This window comes from Mixophyes fleayi, chromosome 1 (genome assembly GCF_038048845.1).
Source record: "Mixophyes fleayi isolate aMixFle1 chromosome 1, aMixFle1.hap1, whole genome shotgun sequence".
NCBI lineage: Eukaryota > Metazoa > Chordata > Amphibia > Anura > Limnodynastidae > Mixophyes > Mixophyes fleayi.
Genome location: NC_134402.1, coordinates 271,013,669 through 271,031,678, shown reverse-complemented (window position 1 = coordinate 271,031,678; position 18,010 = coordinate 271,013,669). Strand labels below are relative to the sequence as shown.

At 41.1% G+C, this 18,010-nt stretch overlaps 1 protein-coding gene across 1 annotated transcript in view; it reads right to left on the bottom strand.

Moving 5' to 3' along the window:
* Positions 1 to 1,608: 1,608 nt before the first annotated feature.
* The window catches only part of LOC142153687 (prostaglandin reductase 1-like), a 72,428-nt gene continuing 56,026 nt past the window's right edge, over positions 1,609 to 18,010 (bottom strand). The window contains exons 6-10 of the mRNA XM_075210890.1: positions 10,860 to 10,977; positions 5,878 to 6,033; positions 4,751 to 4,856; positions 3,144 to 3,262; positions 1,609 to 1,804 (exon numbers count right to left, since the gene is read on the bottom strand). Coding sequence (XP_075066991.1) covers positions 1,688 to 1,804; positions 3,144 to 3,262; positions 4,751 to 4,856; positions 5,878 to 6,033; positions 10,860 to 10,977 — 616 coding nt within the window. The 3' untranslated portion in view covers positions 1,609 to 1,687. The remainder of the gene's footprint in view (positions 1,805 to 3,143; positions 3,263 to 4,750; positions 4,857 to 5,877; positions 6,034 to 10,859; positions 10,978 to 18,010) is intronic.

Here is an 18,010-nt window from a genome sequence, read left to right as displayed (position 1 = left end):
AGGGACGGCCTGACCTAGGCAAGTTGTTGGTGGTGCCATACGCTTTCCACATCTTAATGCTTTGAACAGTACTCAGAGAGAGTTCAAGCTTTTTAAAGTTTTTTTGTATCTTTATCCTAACTTGGGCCTTTTCACAGCTTTAACCTGGACCCATTTTGAAAGCACCTTTCCAACCATGGTGAATTCTTTGCCTTACCCTGCACTACTAGTTGTTGAATCCTCAATGAACATCCAGTTTTACTTTGATGAATCATATCTGGGCAAGCTTATAATGGTCACTCTAAGGGTATAATCACTTATCCAAACCAAGTACTTTAGTAACTAAATTGTATTAATTGTTAAGAATTTTTGTAAATGTTATTTTTGCTTTGTGCAGGTTATTATGTGAAAATACAGCTGGAAAAAGTTTGATTTAATTTATTTCAATTTCCAAGGTGTAATGTGGCAAGGTAATGGTTTTGACAGGGGAAGAATTTTTTCTAGAAGCACTGTACACTCTTACAAATGAAAAAGTTATTCTCAATATAACTTATATGTAACAAAACAATTGTATGATGTAAAAAATATCTCTGGTCATGAAGTTGTTAAAGATCATTTCATTACATTTTTGCAAAATGTCATGCTGCAGAAAATCAGTAGGGTTCTGACATGCTGACTTCTACTAATATAGTGAGTAGTTCAATAAACAGCAGCATCATTTTTAGAATGATGAGTGGCTAAGAGGTTAGCACTTCTGCCTTACAGCACTGGGGTCATGTCCCGACTATGGCCTTATCTGTGAGAAGTTTGTATGTTCTCCCCGTGTTTGCGTGGGTTTCCTCCAGGTGCTCCGGTTTCCTCCCACACTCCAAAAACATACTGGCAGGTTAATTGGCTGCTAACAAATTGACCCTAGTCTGTGTGTGTGTTGGGGAATTTAGACTGCAAGCCCCAATGGGGCAGGGGCTGATGTGAGTGAGTTCGCTGTACAGCGCTGCGGAATCAGTGGCACTATACAAATAAATGATGATGATGATGATGATATGCTATATGGGGCTGTAATACCTTTCAGTCTGCCGCTATTGCCATGTCCTTGAACATGCCCTTTACCCAACGCAGGAGAACACAAAACATGTGACTACTGGGACTGCACTGAGTGTCAATTATTTTTTTCGAGCGAGGGGTCTTTTAGCTAGTTTCTAGTTGGTATTCCTTTTAAATTACTTTTTGGTGTTTTTACAACTCAAATGCAAGTTACTATATATTTTCAATTGGTTAACATAGGACAACAATGTATTTTGCTTACATAAACCAAGTGGTTATTTCAATTTTTCTAATACTTATTAGTGTATTTACTTATTTCAATTAAAAGAGATCCAGCCAGAGTAATATTTTAATAGAAAGCCACTTTGCCTATGTTTTAAAATCATGGACTGCCCACATTCCCCTGGGTGGATGTCAGAGAAGTTGATCTATTAAAATATTGTTCTGGCTGGAATCTCCTTTAGTTTATTAATTCATTATCATTGTTCATGATACTCCAGACCAAAAGCCATCCAGATTACAGCACATAACATGTTTAAAATGCAATATACACATTACAAAGATTTAAAGTTAATAGACACAGTATATAAAAATCAGACTCACACTTCATAACAAAGCAAAACTTATTTCAGCAACTCTCAATAGCAAACCGCAGCATGTTAAATCATTTTTTAGCAGTTATGATGGCTTTTCCAATGTTGTCTCCTTTAAGCATTCCAATAAATGCAGAGGGCAAGTTGTCAAAGCCCCTTGTGATGTGCTCATGGTACTTAAGCTTCCCCTGTGAAGTGACAAGTAATTCAATATTAGTTATTGCAATGTCAACATAGTACTTTATATATCATATAATTAATAAGTGAATGATATTAAGACAAGCACTATGGGGGAGATTTATTTCCCCTTTAGAACAACGCGGGGTGCGCATCATTACTGTAAGTGCGGTAATTTTAACACAGATTTCTGCTCTCAGCTCAGGGATGCGGCAATCATAATCATCAACGCTGAAATTTTCGCCAGGCCTATGGGACCAACAAAGATAAGTATCTTAATATGAATGTCCCTGACCTACCTCTCCCAGTGTAAGGAGCTGCTAGTCTAAGATACGCACAATTCTAAATACGGATGTAATCTGTGTACATGCACAGTGTGACAAATTCTACACGTCATGTTTTTATGTGGCGCAAATGGACTTACATCTAAGTCATGTACATCTAAACAGGCTCCATATGAATATTAGACAGAAATGGAAGTTGCTCAATCATTTTATAGGTTCACAGCAGGTGCTTGAAAGGGTGCGGGTTATCCATCAAGGAAAAAATAGAGAAAAATCTCCCCAGCAACTTTGCTGTGAGCCAGTAAAATAGCTGCTGTATCAGTTTACCAAGAGAGGTGATATAAACAGAACACTAGTGGGATGAGGACCAATTCTTGGGACACTCCAACAAAGAGATGGGAGATGGAGCTGCAGACCCCTAATTTGTATATAATGCAGAGCCCAATTCTGGTGAGTAATGTAAATTACAAACCCCAATTCTGGTGGCAAATGCATTCTGGCAGCTAGTTAGTTTATAATAAAGCTAATTGTTGCTAGCTAGCATACACTATAGAGCCATATTCAAGTGGCTGGTAAACAATGAAGGCCCCAGGTCTGGTGGTAACTAAACAATGTAAACCCATTTCTAGGGGTAAATGTATGAAGTTGAGAGTTTTCTGGCGAGTTTGAAAAGTGGAGATATTGCTTATAGCAACCAATCAGATTCTGGCTATCATTTTGTAGAATGTACTAAATAAATGATAGCTAGAATATGACTGGTTTTTCAAATCCGCTGGAAAACTCTCAGCTTGATACATTTACCCCCTAGTCTCTATTATGGACCCCACAGAAATATTCACTTCTGCAGCCCTTCCAGCCTGGTTGTTTCTAGGGTTAGTGCCCAAAACTGCCATTTGGAATGTATGCTACTTTTTAACAACAGCAAGTTATTTCTTTTGTAAATCAGGGGAGGCAGGACTTCCGCACCCCCAGAAGGCTCTGGACCAAAGATAATTGTGCTACCTATACTCCCCAAATGCTGGTTCAGTGAAATCATTTACAAATGATGTAATCAAGGAACAGTTACCTCAACAACCCATTGCATAAGTTTTTCCAGACCTTCATTGTATCTGCTAAGCCAACGCTGAACTGTAAATCCTTCCATTCGTAGCTCTTGGAAAATTAAAGGGAGGTGGACATATTCGCCTGCAATAATAGAAGTCTTTGTTATTGATGTTTTAACTGCCACATCGCAAACAAAGTAAAATAATCTTTGATTAACAATTTTAATCTATAGATGAAAGAATCAAATGTAACAAGGTTTACTGGAGTGTCTGTGGTGAAGGAACCATATTGTCCTCGTTATCTTGTAAAACAAAGCCCTGCTATAGTGCCACCAGCCCCGGCTGGCACAGCTTAGTGATGGTTCTAGTACAATTGGGGGTACCCCACGCATTTGTCCAACTTTTTATCTCTTAGAATATGGTTTGAAAAAGGCATCAGAACAGTCTTTTACATATACCCCTTTGTGTGTTTGATTGTTTTAGTACATTGGTTGAAGTTTGCCTAGAAATACACTTTTCTACAAAACTTCAACTAGAGATGCAACATGCGCCTCACAGATCCCCGCTGTGCCTACTGAATACATACGTGTGTACACATGTGATAACGAGATGTCACTTACATGATCATGTGTGATCTCTGCACAGAGCGTGTAGTTGAGTAGTTTGGGATCAAGGTTGGAGATGGCTATTAACTGATGATGATGATGATGATGATGTTGATGTTTATTGCAGCAGTAGGCGTTTTTTTGCTTTGCTCTATTTATTCACACTGTTATCACAAATGTTTGGGCCCCCATGCTTCTAATTGGCAGACCTTATTATTTATCAAGCAGTGTAGCAGAGATTTTGTTGCTGCGCTGCCTGGTTATCACTGGCAGGTAAATTGTTTGTTAGATATGTCCTTTGGGTGAAGCACAACACAACACTTCACAAATGTTACTTGCACAAACTACCTGATATGATTTTTAAAAAATAAATAAACAAGTCTTTATTGCTGGTGGTTTGAGGTTTTACAGCTTTTTTATTCTCATCCCCCCTTTTATTTATTTAATTTACTTAAGTTAAGGATAAGCCCTCCATCCCCTTATCTCCTCCATGCAGACGTGCAGCTATCTCCTCTGTGCATACATTCCATTGTGACTTGCAAATCGATGAACTTGCCTGTAAATATCTGTGCATTTCTTCAAAAGTTGGTGCTTGACATCACAAAACATCATTTGTACTTCCGCTTTAGAACTTTAGTAAATGAGTTTTAGTTTAACGCTTGTGTATTGATATGTATAGTTTTATATAAACACCAGCCTCTGTCTGAGGTTAAACATAGTATTGGCTGGATAAACAATCACTCAAAACTTGCTGTACAGTTGAGACCCTGGACACCCTGGTTTAACAAAAATTTGACAATGGAAAAAAAAAAATATTGTAGACTGCTTAAGGAACATCTACTCTTAAACCTACATGTCCACAAGTATGTTTGGGTTACAGTCACAACACTGAGAGTTGCTGTAATTAGAGTGTCAGACTGTAGTATCTCAAAAAGACACATTTCTGAGATAGAAGTAGAAGGGAATAGAGAAGAAGTCTGGGGACAGTCTTCAATATGTCACTGTTAGAAATAACAAACTACTACCTTTTCTAGGGACTGAATCATTGTACAAAGAAATAGCTCCACAAACAGCGATCCTTCCATATTTTCTCATCTGAAGTAAAGCCACATCTGCAAAATATCCACCAACCTACAAAAAAAAAAAAAAAATCAGGGTTCTTTTCACTTTTTTACATCTAAAAATTGAAATGTTAACATGTTCATAAGGTTGACACATGTCGACATTTAAAATTTGTACAGTCCTGTAAAGTCGTCAGCCAAAATGTCAACATAAGTCAATACATGTTAAAAAAAACAAACTGTGTGCCCCCTGCCCAAACAGTTTAACCAACCCTAGTGCTGCCAGTCTAGCAAAATCGGGGGACAAAAAAGCATGTGGTCCCCCCGATTTTACTATCCCCAGCACTAGGCTTTGCCAGCCTGGGCTGGTGGCATTTTAGCAGGGAAACCCATATTGTGGGGTTCTCCTGCCATAATGCCAAACCAGCAATTGTGTCTATTTTGACGGGTCAAGGTGGCCTTCCCACCAAAGATAATGTATGTGTTAATGAGTTAATAAAGGTAGGGATGAGGTACCTGTACTAAGTGCTCAGTGACGAAAAATAAATGACCGGAGTGGGCAGCGCCAGAGGCAAAGGCAGTGTTTGCACAAATGCTGCTTACCGTGTGATGCACTACAAGGCATACAATATGTCCCGGTGCACCAATAGGCTAAACAAACAATAAATATGTTAGGTATCATAGGCCTCCAGGCCAGTATCTGAGTTATTTAAACCATTCCGAAATTCAATGTAAAAAATATTGTAATTCATAAATTCAAAATTGACCTTCACATTTGCAGTTAAAATTATAAAAATGTTATGTTATGTGTCACTTTGAGCTTAAATTGTTACATTTTCCATTTTTTTATTTTATTTGAACATTAAACATTACATTACATTAAAGTAAACTATTGTCTATTTTGGAATTTTAGAACCTATCACTGGCCGAATACTATCCAATTTTAAAAAATGATATCATATTATGAAGTTATTGAGATTGTCAGTGAAGGCACACGCAACCAAACAAACCCTTAATGAGTCACAGTTATACTTCCTGTTTTAGGAGATTAATAGCTATAATTCCACTTGAATTCAATAACACTAACTTACATTCTCAAAGAAACAATCATAACCCTCTGGAGATGCCTTCTTCAAGGCTTCTTCCAAGGATCCCACTGTCTTGTAGTTGAAGGCTTCATCAAAACCAATTTCTTTCAGATATTCAACCTTGTCATCTGAACCAGCAGAGCCAACCACCTTACAACCCTGAGAGACCAAAAGGAAATTATTGTAGCAATATTCACTATATAGTACTGTACATGTACATTATATAATATAGCAAATACATTCAAATATTGTAGGTATAATAAATCCTGCTGCTCAGTGTTAAGCTACGTCCATATGGACACTACTTTGGTGGAATGCACCAAGAACTGGAGCGTGAAGTTGTTTAAAAAATGCTGCAAATTTTTCATGTTGCCAACTGCTCCACATCTCTCCTTGCACAACAAAGATCACTCAGTATCCCCTCATACCCTTGTGTGGTGTCACACAAGGAAAGGAGATAGAGAATGCAGTCTTCGGATATAAGTATATAGGCAGGGTGCTCTTAATTATGACAACCTTATGCCCCAGGCATTCTGGATAATGTTTGATACTGCTATTCATATAAAATTCTTAAGTGCTTAAAAATATAAAATAGCAAAAGGCTAGCTTTAGAGTGTAACGCAAAAATGTGACTTGTATAAAAGGCTATTTAGTAAAATTCAGTTCAATAAGGTCATCAGGTTATGGGTATCATCTCCTGGGGTAGATGGCTGCTCTTTACAAACAATCAGCCAAATATGTTACACCAGTCCACTGCTTTAGTTTAAATAACCTCAGCTAGTTTTATTCACTAGCATGAAACTAAACAAAGCATAAACAAGCCTGTCTGGCGTCTAAGTAATACACAGGAACTCTATAAAGTGAGTGACCTAGAGTCCCACACATACACAAAACAACAGAACTTACTGATCACAGATTTCAGTATCTCTCAGGAGCCATCTGAGAGATACTTCTTCCCGGGTATTGGGAGACTGTGCCAGCACCACACAGGTGCAACTCCTGGTTAACCAGCACTGATATAGGTAATTTGGAAGACCAGGAATGGGCCTTATGAATGGAGCCCACCCATCTCTCTCCATTCATACCCCAGGGACCTTTACACTAGCTTTTCCTAAAGCTGGAAACAAACTTTGAGACTGTCACGGGCACTAGGAGTCTTTACCCAGTATCACCCGCTGATGGTCTTATCAGAGCAGTAGAGTTGGTATATGATACTCTGGTGGCAGGGTGATCATGGAACTGGAAACAGCAGATGGTTAGAGAATGCTCAGAAAGTCTATGACTAGCAGCACTGGTAAACAATAGGTAACTGAACACGAGGATCTGGATGGACAAGGACACGTGAGGGTAGTCAGTGGTCTGCGCACGGCAAGTTGTACCACTGCTATAGTGAGAAGGAATGTCCAGGAGTAATAAGGAGGTGGAAGTCAGCGGTCTGCGTATAGCAAGTTGTACCGCTGTCTGTAGTGAAGGAATGGAATCCAGGTGAAGGTAACGGGGAAGTCAGTGGTCTGCGTGTAGCAAGTTGTACCACTGCTTATGTGAGAGGATATATGCAACTGGTGACACAGGGAAACAGGAATCAGTGGTCTGCCTCTAGCAAGTTGTACCACTGAATATATATGTGAGGAAGGACACGAGGAGATAAATGCAATGCAGAGTCTACACGGGTACACTGAACTTGATCCCACGTTGAACTGCACACAATAATAATAATGAATGAACAGCACTGCACAGATAAACAAAGTCACTAGAATAGTCCAGCAAAAGGAAACACAGTCAATAATAGCAATAGTCTCAGAGGATGGAAACTCCAGAGGAGAACAACTCAGTCCAGATGGATATGCAATACACCAGCACAGTCAATGAGAAGTATGCATACCGTGGTTCAGATGAGCAGGCTGTTAGAGATAGCTGCAGGGATACCTGAGCGGCAGGGAACTGACGAGATGAGAAGTCCTTGCAGAATGGAAGCGGCAGGTAGGTGCAGCGCACTGTAGGTAGGCCAGCAAGGATGACAAAATACTCAGGAAGCAGTAGTATATCGAATTGAACAGCAGGAGACCACGGGAGAGCTGAAGCGATGTAGCAGAGCTGGAAGCCGAGGAGCGTAGACTCGATGCTAACAGGCAAGTTGACACAAATGGACACACTGTAGAAGCAGTAGGCAGCGGGTCAGCTGACGGCAGGTAGAATGCAGACTGGAGCGCTGAGATGAGCAGGACTCTGTAGACACGCTGAAGTAGCTAACAGGAATCAGCTGGAACAGTAGCGATGTAACACAGGAGAGTTGGAGAGATCGGTAACTGTTAGACACACGGAGGCAGTGGATAGGAATCAGCTGCTGGAGTCACGATGAAACACAGGAGAGTTTGCAGTAATCTGTAACTGTAGATATACGGAGGCAGCGGATAGGAATCAGCTGCTGAAGTCACTAGGAACACGAGGAGTAGAAGTGGTCTGGAAACCACAAACGGCAAACAGGAATCAGCATAAGCTGAACACACGAGGAGGCACTGGAACACCTTCAGAGACTCATGAGGAATGACACTCCAAGATCAGGCAACGTGGTATTGACCACAGGTGCATAATATAGGGAGTGTTGCCTGATCAGCCAATTAAGTTAAAGGAACAGAACTGAAGGTTAGAAGGGACTGCACATGCGCAGTACCTCATTATAATGGATGGACACGGTTCCTAGCTACCTTAGAAGTAGCACTCACAGTCCGGTGAGTGACAGAGACAATCTCCCTGGGGTTTTAAAACGTACAAGACAAAAGACTGTGAGATATACAATACTGTGCAAAAGTTTTAGGCAGGTGTGGAAAAAATGCTGCAAAGTGAGAATGCTTTCAAAAATAGAAGTGTTTATGGTTTATTTTTTATCAATTAACAAAATGCAAAGTGAATGAACATAAGAGAAATCTAAATCAAATTAATATTTGGTGTGACCACCTTTTGCCTTCAAAACAGCATCACTTCTTCTAGGTACACTTGCACAAAGTCAGGTATTTTGTAGGATTATAGTCAGGTGTATGATTAACCAATAATACCAATCAGGTGATAATGATCATCATTTTCAAATATAGGTTGAAACATAGTCATTAACTGAAACAGAAACAGTTGTGTATGAGGCTTAAAACTGGGTGAGGAACAGCCAAACTCTGCTGCAAAGGTGAGGTTGTGGAAGACAGTTTCATTTCACACCATGGCAAGTCTGAGTACAACAAAAAAACACAAGGTAGTTATACTGCACCAGTAAGGTCTTACCCAAGCAAAGATTTCAAAGCAGACGGGTTTCAAGATGTGCTCTTTTGAAGAAGCACAAAGAAACAGGCAACGTTGAGGACCATAGATGCAGTGGTCAGCCAAGGAAACGTAGTACATCAGATGAAAGACACATCATGCTTACTTCCCTATGAAATCGGAAGATGTCCATCAGTGTATTCAGCTCAGAACTGGAAAAAACAGTGGGACCCAGGTACAACCATCTACTTCTTCAGAGAAGTCTGGCCAGAAGTGGTCTTCATGGAAGAATTGAGGGCTGAATGCAATACCTTTGACATGGAAACAAGGCCAAGCGACTCAACTATGCATGAAAACATAGGAATTGGAAAATTGCAGAAAAATGACAGCAGATGCTCTGGACTGACTAGTCAAAATGTGAAATAACGACCCTAAACATACAGCCAATGTCATTAAGAAATATTTTCAGCGTAAAGAAGAACAAGGAGTCCTAGAAGTGATGATATGGCCCTACAGAACCCTGATCTCAACATGATCAAGTCTGTCTGGAATTTTATGAAGAGACAGAAAGATTTGAGCAAGCCTACATCCACAGAAGATCTGTGGTTAGTTCTTCAAGATGTTCGGAACAACCTCCCTGCCAAGTTCCTTAAAAGAATTTGTGCAAGTGTACCTAAAAGAATTGAAGCTGTTTTGAAGGCAAATATTGATTTCATTTAGATTTCACTTCTGTTCATTCACTTTTCATTTTATTAACTGATGCAACATAAACTATTAACACTTCTATTCTTGAAAGAGTTCTTAACTTCGTACTTTACAGCATTTTTTTCACACCTGCCTAAAAATTTTGCACAGTATTGTATATTGTCACGACCTGCCTAAGGCTACACTGCAGCCTCTTCTCTGTGGATGCTGCTTTTCCCTCTCCAGATCCTGCCTGCTAATGGTTAACTTCTCATCATGGAACTTGGATCCTAATCACCTGTGTCTGACTTGTAATAGACTATCTGTTAGAGCAAACTAGGCCAGTTCATCATTTGTCTCTGCTGCTGGTTTCTGTGAAACTTCTGTGTTTTGGACCTGTTTTTTCCTTTGCATCTGACTTCTGCTTGTTTCATTGTCCTGCACTGTTTCTTGTGACTCAGACCCTGCCTAGGTTTGACCTTTTTCCTGTCTACTCCCTTGCTTTGCTCTGCACCAGTGGCTAAACCTGGTAACCTAGTCTCCTTGTACTTGCACTTCATCTGTTATACCTGGATCTCGGTATCTCCTGCTTCAGTAGCTAAACCTGATAATAATCATATTTGCAGTCATCCTATTTATGCCTCTTCTCCAGCTTCCCAGCTAACATGGTAATACTGCCCTCCTGTACCTGCTACTCCTATGGACTTGTGCTTGCTACTCAACCATTGACTGCGCCTAGTTTTACCTGTGTAATCTCTATTTATAATAAAGACACTTGTGTTTCAAGTATAACTAGTCTCTGTGGAATTCATACTGGGAATTCTGCTTTTAATAGCGCCTTTTCTCAGCGCCTATGTCACAATATATATATATATATATATATATATATATATATATATATATGTATATATATAATACATAACTTGTGGAACTGGTAGCATTAATCTGTGTGTGATGTGGCCATGCCCCTTATCTGTATGTCCAGAATTGAAGGGCTGCAAATTTGGATAATATGGTTTTGGATTTAAAATGGTGTTAGTGGTAACAGTACTCACAATGATTTTCGCTATCTGGCCAACTAAGGACCCAACAGCTCCAGCAGCTCCATTGACCAGAACAATTTCACCTTTTTTTGCAAAGCAGATCTCTTTTAAACCAAAGTAAGCTGTTAAACTGTAAGAAATATAAGAAGCAGAATATTGTTATAAACATACAGTAGTTGTGCTGCTTGTGTGCGGTTTGAAGGTTGCCTCAATTCCCACATAATGTAGGTGACTGTATCTGTAGTATGACAATTCTGCTTTTTACAAAGTTGTAATGCTTATTCATCTGATACATGCTAAACTCCATGCTTGCCAAGTACAGAAATAAAATATATAGAACTAATCATGATTTGTTTTATCTGCTAAGATTATTATATTCTCAATGGGCCTGATTCATTACTGATCTTAACTGCCGTTTTTTGCAGATAATACGAAAATCTTCTCTGCGCATGCTCATAAAAGGGAGATAAGAAGGAAAATCTGTTGCATAAGCTAAGAATTTCTTAACTTAAGATGAAAGGGGAATGGGCGGAGGTCCAGAGTAGGCGTTTACCTCCGGATCTGTCAGGTAGTTAAGAAGAAATGCACAGTTTTAGCTTAACTTATTGCTTAAACTTAAGGAAGCTTGGGGTCATGTTTAAGTCCAAAGCAGCTAGAGCAGCAGCACTCAATAACAACACCAAACTGTTCAAAAAGCATTGTTTGTTTAAAAAACTCAACACTCCCAACTAAATAACCACAACATACATCTTAATACACTTCATTTTTTTTATTTTTTTTTTAATATTATTAAACATTAAACAATGTAATCTTTTAAAAACAACCATGGTGGATGCACAGTTGTAATAAATTGCAATGTAAAGTGGATGATGTATAATATCTAATAGTTAGCTTATAGCTTTTAAAATATTTAATAAAACGGCTAATAATAATGCAAAAGAAAGCTTAATTTATTAAAATTGTACGGATAGATTGTGCAAAATTAAACCAAGCATACTCTTCCATAAGGGACACATAGAAAATCCACACACATGGGAAGTATATATAAATTCCACACAGATAAGGCCGAGAGTGAGGATTCGAACTCAGGTCCAAACTGTTGAGAGGTGGATTGTCTAACCACTAAGCCAACGTGCAGGTGGAAACAATATGTGCATGATACAGACTACAACGAAAAGCTGAGCATGAACTTCTCTCATAGCAAGCTGTTTTTGTTTTATAATATTTTTTAATGTCTATAATTAGACATTGAAATATTCTAGCCCTAAATCCCTGGTACATGCACAGTTTAAATAATTTGCTATGGAAAGAAGAAGAAGAAAAAGAAAAAGAATAAGAAGAAGAAGAAGAAGAAGAAGAAGATGATTAAAATATGAAAGTCTGTGCTAATGCATCTCAGAATAAATGCAAACAATTTTAAATCAGTATAAAAGTAAACAACAAATTTACGTAACCAGCGTTTCATAGACCCAGCATCAGATCTCGTCATCTGAAACCACAGTGGCCCATATACCTGCATATACTTGTCTCATTACAATCAACTTGTCACTCACCAGACTGTGAGTGTTTCCTTGTGTATTCAGCCCCTGCTGATTCCTGTTGTTCGTTTGTGGTTTCCAGACCACTTCAATTCTCCTGTGTTCATCGTGACTGCACCAGCTGATTCCTATCCGCTGCCTCCGTGCTTCTACAGTATCCTGCTCACTTCAACTCTCCCGTGTTTCATCGTGACTGCACCAGCTGATTCCTATCTGCTGCCTCCGTGCTTCTACAGTATCCTGCTCACTTCAACTCTCCCGTGTTTCAACGTGACTGCACCAGCTGATTCCTATCCGCTGCCTCCGTGCTTCTACAGTATCCTGCTCACTTCAAATCTCCCGTGTTTCATCGTGACTGCACCAGCTGATTCCTATCCGCTGCCTCCGTGCTTCTACAGTATCCTGCTCACCTCAACTCTCCCGTGTTTCATCGTGACTGCACCAGCTGATTCCTACCCGCTGCCTCTGTGCTTCTACAGTATCCTGCTCACCTCAACTCTCCCGTGTTTCATCGTGACTGCACCAGCTGATTCCTATCCGCTGCCTCCGTGTTTCTTCAGAGTCCTGCTCATCGCAACTCTCCAGTACTCATCGTGTCTGCCGCCAGCCGAGCCGCTGTTCCCGTGCTTCTACAGTGTTCCCACTTGTGTCAACTCGCCTGTCTGCATCGGGTCAACGCTCCGCTGCTTTCATCTCAGCTAGACCCCCTTAACTCTCCCGTGTTCTCCAGGTGTCCAGTTCTATATACTACTGCTTCCTGAGTACTGTTTACATCCTTGCTGGTCTACCTACCGTGCGCTGCACCTACTTGGTTACCGCTTCCACCCTCCTGGGACTTCTCATCCTGCCGGCCTCCAGCCGTTCAGGTATCCCTGCACCTCTCACTGACAGCCTGCTCTGCTGAACCACGGTATGCATACTTCTCATTGACTGTGCTGGTGTATTGCATATCTAGCTGGACTGAATTGCTCTCCTCCGGAGTTTCCTATCCACTGAGACTATTGCTATCATTGACTGTGATTCCTTTTAGCCTGGATAGTTCTTGTGACTGTGTATATTTGTGCAGTGCTGTTCAGTTATTATCATTTTGTGCATATCATCGTGGGATCAAGTTCAGTGTGCCCGTGTATACTCTGCATTGCATTTATCTCCTCGTGCTCCTCCTCACATATATATTTCAGTGGTACAACTTGCTAGAGGCAGACCACTGTTCCCTGTTTCCTGTGTCACCAGTTCCCAGTATCCTCCACATAGCAGTGGTACAACTTGCTAACGCAGACCACTGACTCCCTGGATACCTTCACCTGGATTCCATTCCTTCACCCAGACAGCGGTACAACTTGCTATACGCAGACCGCTGACTCTCATCACCTCCTTGTTACTCCTGGACATTCCTCCTCACTATAGCAGTGGTACAACTTGCTATCCGCAGACCACTGACTACCCTCACGTTCCCTTGTCCATCCAGTTCCTCGTGTACAGTTATTTACCTATTACCAGTGCTGCTAGTCATAGACTTTCCTCGAGCATTCTCTTACCATCTGCTGTCTCCTGTTTCGTGATCACCCCGCTACCAGAGTACCATATTACCAACTATACTGCTCTGGTAAGTCCATCATCTGGTGATACCTGGGTAAAGACTCCTAGTGCCCGTGACAGTAAGATCAGGCCATGACAGACCCAGATTCGGAACCTACAGCTAAAGAGATGCTGCAGCATCTGGTTACCCGTATGGAGCAACAGGATGCTTGCCAACAGCTGTTGCTGCAATGTTACCAGGCGTTAGCCTCCCAAGGAACATCTGGACAAAACATCACAGCTACTGTTGATGCTCCTGTGCTTTCCTCCGTTTCCCCAGTGCCATCCCAGGTGTCTATGGCTTCCACGCTTCACCTGCCTACTCCGTCAAAGTATAATGGAGACCCCAAAACATGTAGGGGTTTTCTCAATCAATGCTCAGTTCATTTTGAGCTCCAACCTCAAAATTTCTCTACTCATCGTTCCAGAGTGGCCTATCTCATTTCATTGTTTTCTGGACAAGCTCTCGCATGGGCTTCCCCTCTGTGGGAAAGAAACGATCCATTATTACAGGATAGTGCCAAATTTATTTCCACATTCCGAAGTATATTTGATGAACCAGGTCGTGTCATCTCCGCTGCATCCAGCATCCTCCGTCTACGTCAGGGTTCTCGTACAGTAGGCCAGTACGTCATTCAATTTAGGATATTAGCCTCTGAACTTCAGTGGAACACTGAAGTGTTAATTGCCGCCTTCTGGCAGGGGCTTTCTGATAAAATTAAAGATGCACTGACTACTCAAGAACTACCTACTTCTTTAGAAGATTTAATTTCTCTTTGCCATCGTGTAGACATGAGATTTCGTGAAAGGGAGTCTAAAAAAACAACTTCAGCTAAAGCACCTCTTCGCTCAACTTCTCAACTTCGTCCAGCTTCATCTCCTGTGATACCCATGGAGATAGGACGCTCCAAATTAACCTCTGAGGAGAGGAACCGAAGAGTAAAGAATAGACTTTGTATCTATTGTGCTGATTCCACACATATGCTCAATTCATGCCCTAAGAAATCGGGAAATGCCAGGCCCTAACTAGTTCTGGAGAGGTGAAGTTAGGGTCCCTGGAGTCCTTTCCATGTTCTACGAAAATAAAAGTATGCGCTTTCGATGTTGCAGTTTCCTTTGCTACCAAATCCTTTAAGTCCCAAGCACTGATTGATTCTGGAGCTGCGGGAAGTTTTATTTCTAAATTCCTCGTGAATCAATGGTCCCTACCAGTGATTACCTTGAAGACACCTATTACTGTGACTGCTATTGATGGATCACGTATTATCAATGGTCTCATCACCCAGAGTACGTCTCCAGTAACCCTTCAGATTGGTGTACTACACCAAGAAGAAATTTCGTTTTTAATTCTTCCTGTTACTACAAGTCCGATTGTTTTAGGCCTTCCATGGCTTCAATGTCACTCTCCCCAGATTGACTGGCGCACTCCTCAAGTTACGTCTTGGGGAGCTGAATGTCATCATCGTTGCCTCTCCCAAGTCGTTCCTCTTAAAATACAGCAATCTTCCATTTCACCTTCCTCACCGGGACTCCCTCCTCAGTATGCTTTGTTTGCCGATGTATTTGACAAAACTCAGTCTGAACGTCTTCCTCCTCATCGTTCATGGGATTGTCCGATTGATCTTCTACCTGGCAAGACTCCTCCTAGGGGCCGTGTGTATCCACTTTCGTTACCTGAAACTCAAGCTACATCTGAATACATCCAAGAGAATCTCCAGCGAGGATTTATTCGATCTTCTACTTCTCCCGCTGGAGCCGGGTTCTTCTTTGTAAAAAAGAAGGATGGATCATTACGCCCCTGCATAGATTTTCGTGGACTTAACGCAATTACTATCAAAAATCGGTATCCCATTCCACTTATTACTGAGCTATTTGATCGGATTAAGGGAGCTCGGATCTTTACCAAGTTGGATCTTCGTGGTGCCTACAATTTAATTAGAATCAGGTCCGGTGACGAATGGAAGACAGCTTTCAACACCAGAGATGGGCATTATGAATACTTAGTAATGCCCTTCGGGTTATGTAATGCCCCCGCTGTTTTCCAGGGGTTCATTAATGAGATCTTTCGGGACTTGTTATATATTTGTGTCGTCGTTTATCTGGACGACATATTGATCTTTTCACAGGACCTGCCTTCTCATCACCAACATGTGGCAGAAGTTCTTTCCAGACTCCGGAGAAATTAATTATTCTGCAAATTAGAAAAATGTTCATTCGAGTTGTCCCAGATTCAATTTTTGGGATATATTGTCTCCGGAGTTGGCCTGCAGATGGATCCAGAAAAGGTGAATGCTGTGTTATATTGGCCTCAGCCAAACTACTCTTCGTGCAATTCAGCGTTTTTTAGGTTTTGCCAATTACTACAGACGCTTCATTCAAGACTTCTCTTCGATTGCATCTCCTATTGTGGCCCTAACTCGTAAAGGGGCCAATACTAAGCAATGGTCATCTGAGGCTCTTCAAGCCTTTCAGTTTCTTAAAGAGTCATTCTCCTCTGCTCCCATTCTTCGACAGCCTGATGTGACGCTTCCCTTCTTCCTAGAAGTAGACGCCTCTAATGTTGGTCTAGGAGCCATTCTCTCCCAAAGATCGGAGCAACAAAAACTCCATCATTGTGCCTTTTACTCTCGGGGTCTTCTGCCTGCGGAGAAGAATTATACCATCGGGGACAAGGAGTTGCTGGCTATTAAAGTAGCATTAGAGGAGTGGAGATATTTGTTGGAGGGAGCTCGTCATCCTGTGACAATTTTTACTGACCATAAGAATTTGTCATATCTACAGTCTGCTCAATGTTTGAATCCTCGTCAAGCAAGATGGTCTCTTTTCTTTTCTCATTTTAAGTTAATCATAACCTTCAAACCAGCTGCAAAGAATAAGAAAGCAGATGCTCTATCTCGAGCCTTTGGAACGTCCTCAGACGTTGAAGAGGGTCCCAACCACTCTATATTAGACCCCAAATGTGTTTCTCTGGCTGCTTCTTCCACTAAAGTGCTACCATTTGGGAAGACCCTCGTGCCTCCTGCTCTTAGGAAGAAAATCCTTTCGTGGTTTCACTCTTCTCGTTTTTCTGGACACTCTGGTGAACGCAAGACCTTTGAAATCCTCTCTCGAAGTTATTGGTGGCCTTCTATGAGGAGAGATGTCAAAGAGTTTGTAGCCGCATGTGAATTGTGTTCCCAGTTCAAGACCCCCCGCAGAACTCCAGCGGGTTTGCTTCAACCACTACCCATTCCGTCCAAGCCATGGACCCATATTAGTATGGATTTTGTTACTGATCTTCCTCCTAGTAAAAACTGCAATACTATTTGGGTAGTGGTGGACAGATTTTCGAAGATGGCGCATTTCGTTCCCTTGACTGGTTTGCCTTCTTCTTCTACCCTGGCTGAGTATTTCATCAAAGAAATCTTTCGTATTCATGGATGTCCGTCCGAGATTGTGTCAGATAGAGGAGTATAATTCGTTTCCAGATTCTGGCGGGCCCTTTGTAAGACCTTGGGCATACGATTATCACTCTCATCTTCCTACCATCCTCAATCAAACGGACAAACTGAAAGGGTCAATCAAGATCTTGAGACGTTTATAAGGATGTTCTCGTCAGCCAATCAAGACAACTGGGTAGAATTGCTTCCTTGGGCTGAATTCGCTCATAACAACATGTACCATGAGTCATCTTCTAAAACTCCATTCTTTGTGGTTTACGGTCACCATCCGTCTTTTCCGGAATTTCCTGCCCTCCCTCCCACCCAAGTTCCTGCTGTAGAGACTATTTTTCAAACCTTCAAAAATATTTGGTCTCAGGTCAAAACCTGTTTAAAGAAGACATCTGCCAGATATAAGTCTTTTGCAGATAAAAAGAGACGGGCTATTCCACCACTGAAAATCGGAGATCGTGTTTGGTTATCTACCAAAAATATTCGTTTGAAGGTCCCATCTATGAAATTCGCTCCTCGTTTTATTGGTCCATATAGGATCATTCAAGTTATAAATCCAGTTTGTTTCAAACTTCTACTTCCTAAGAATCTTCGTATTTCCAACGCCTTCCATGTG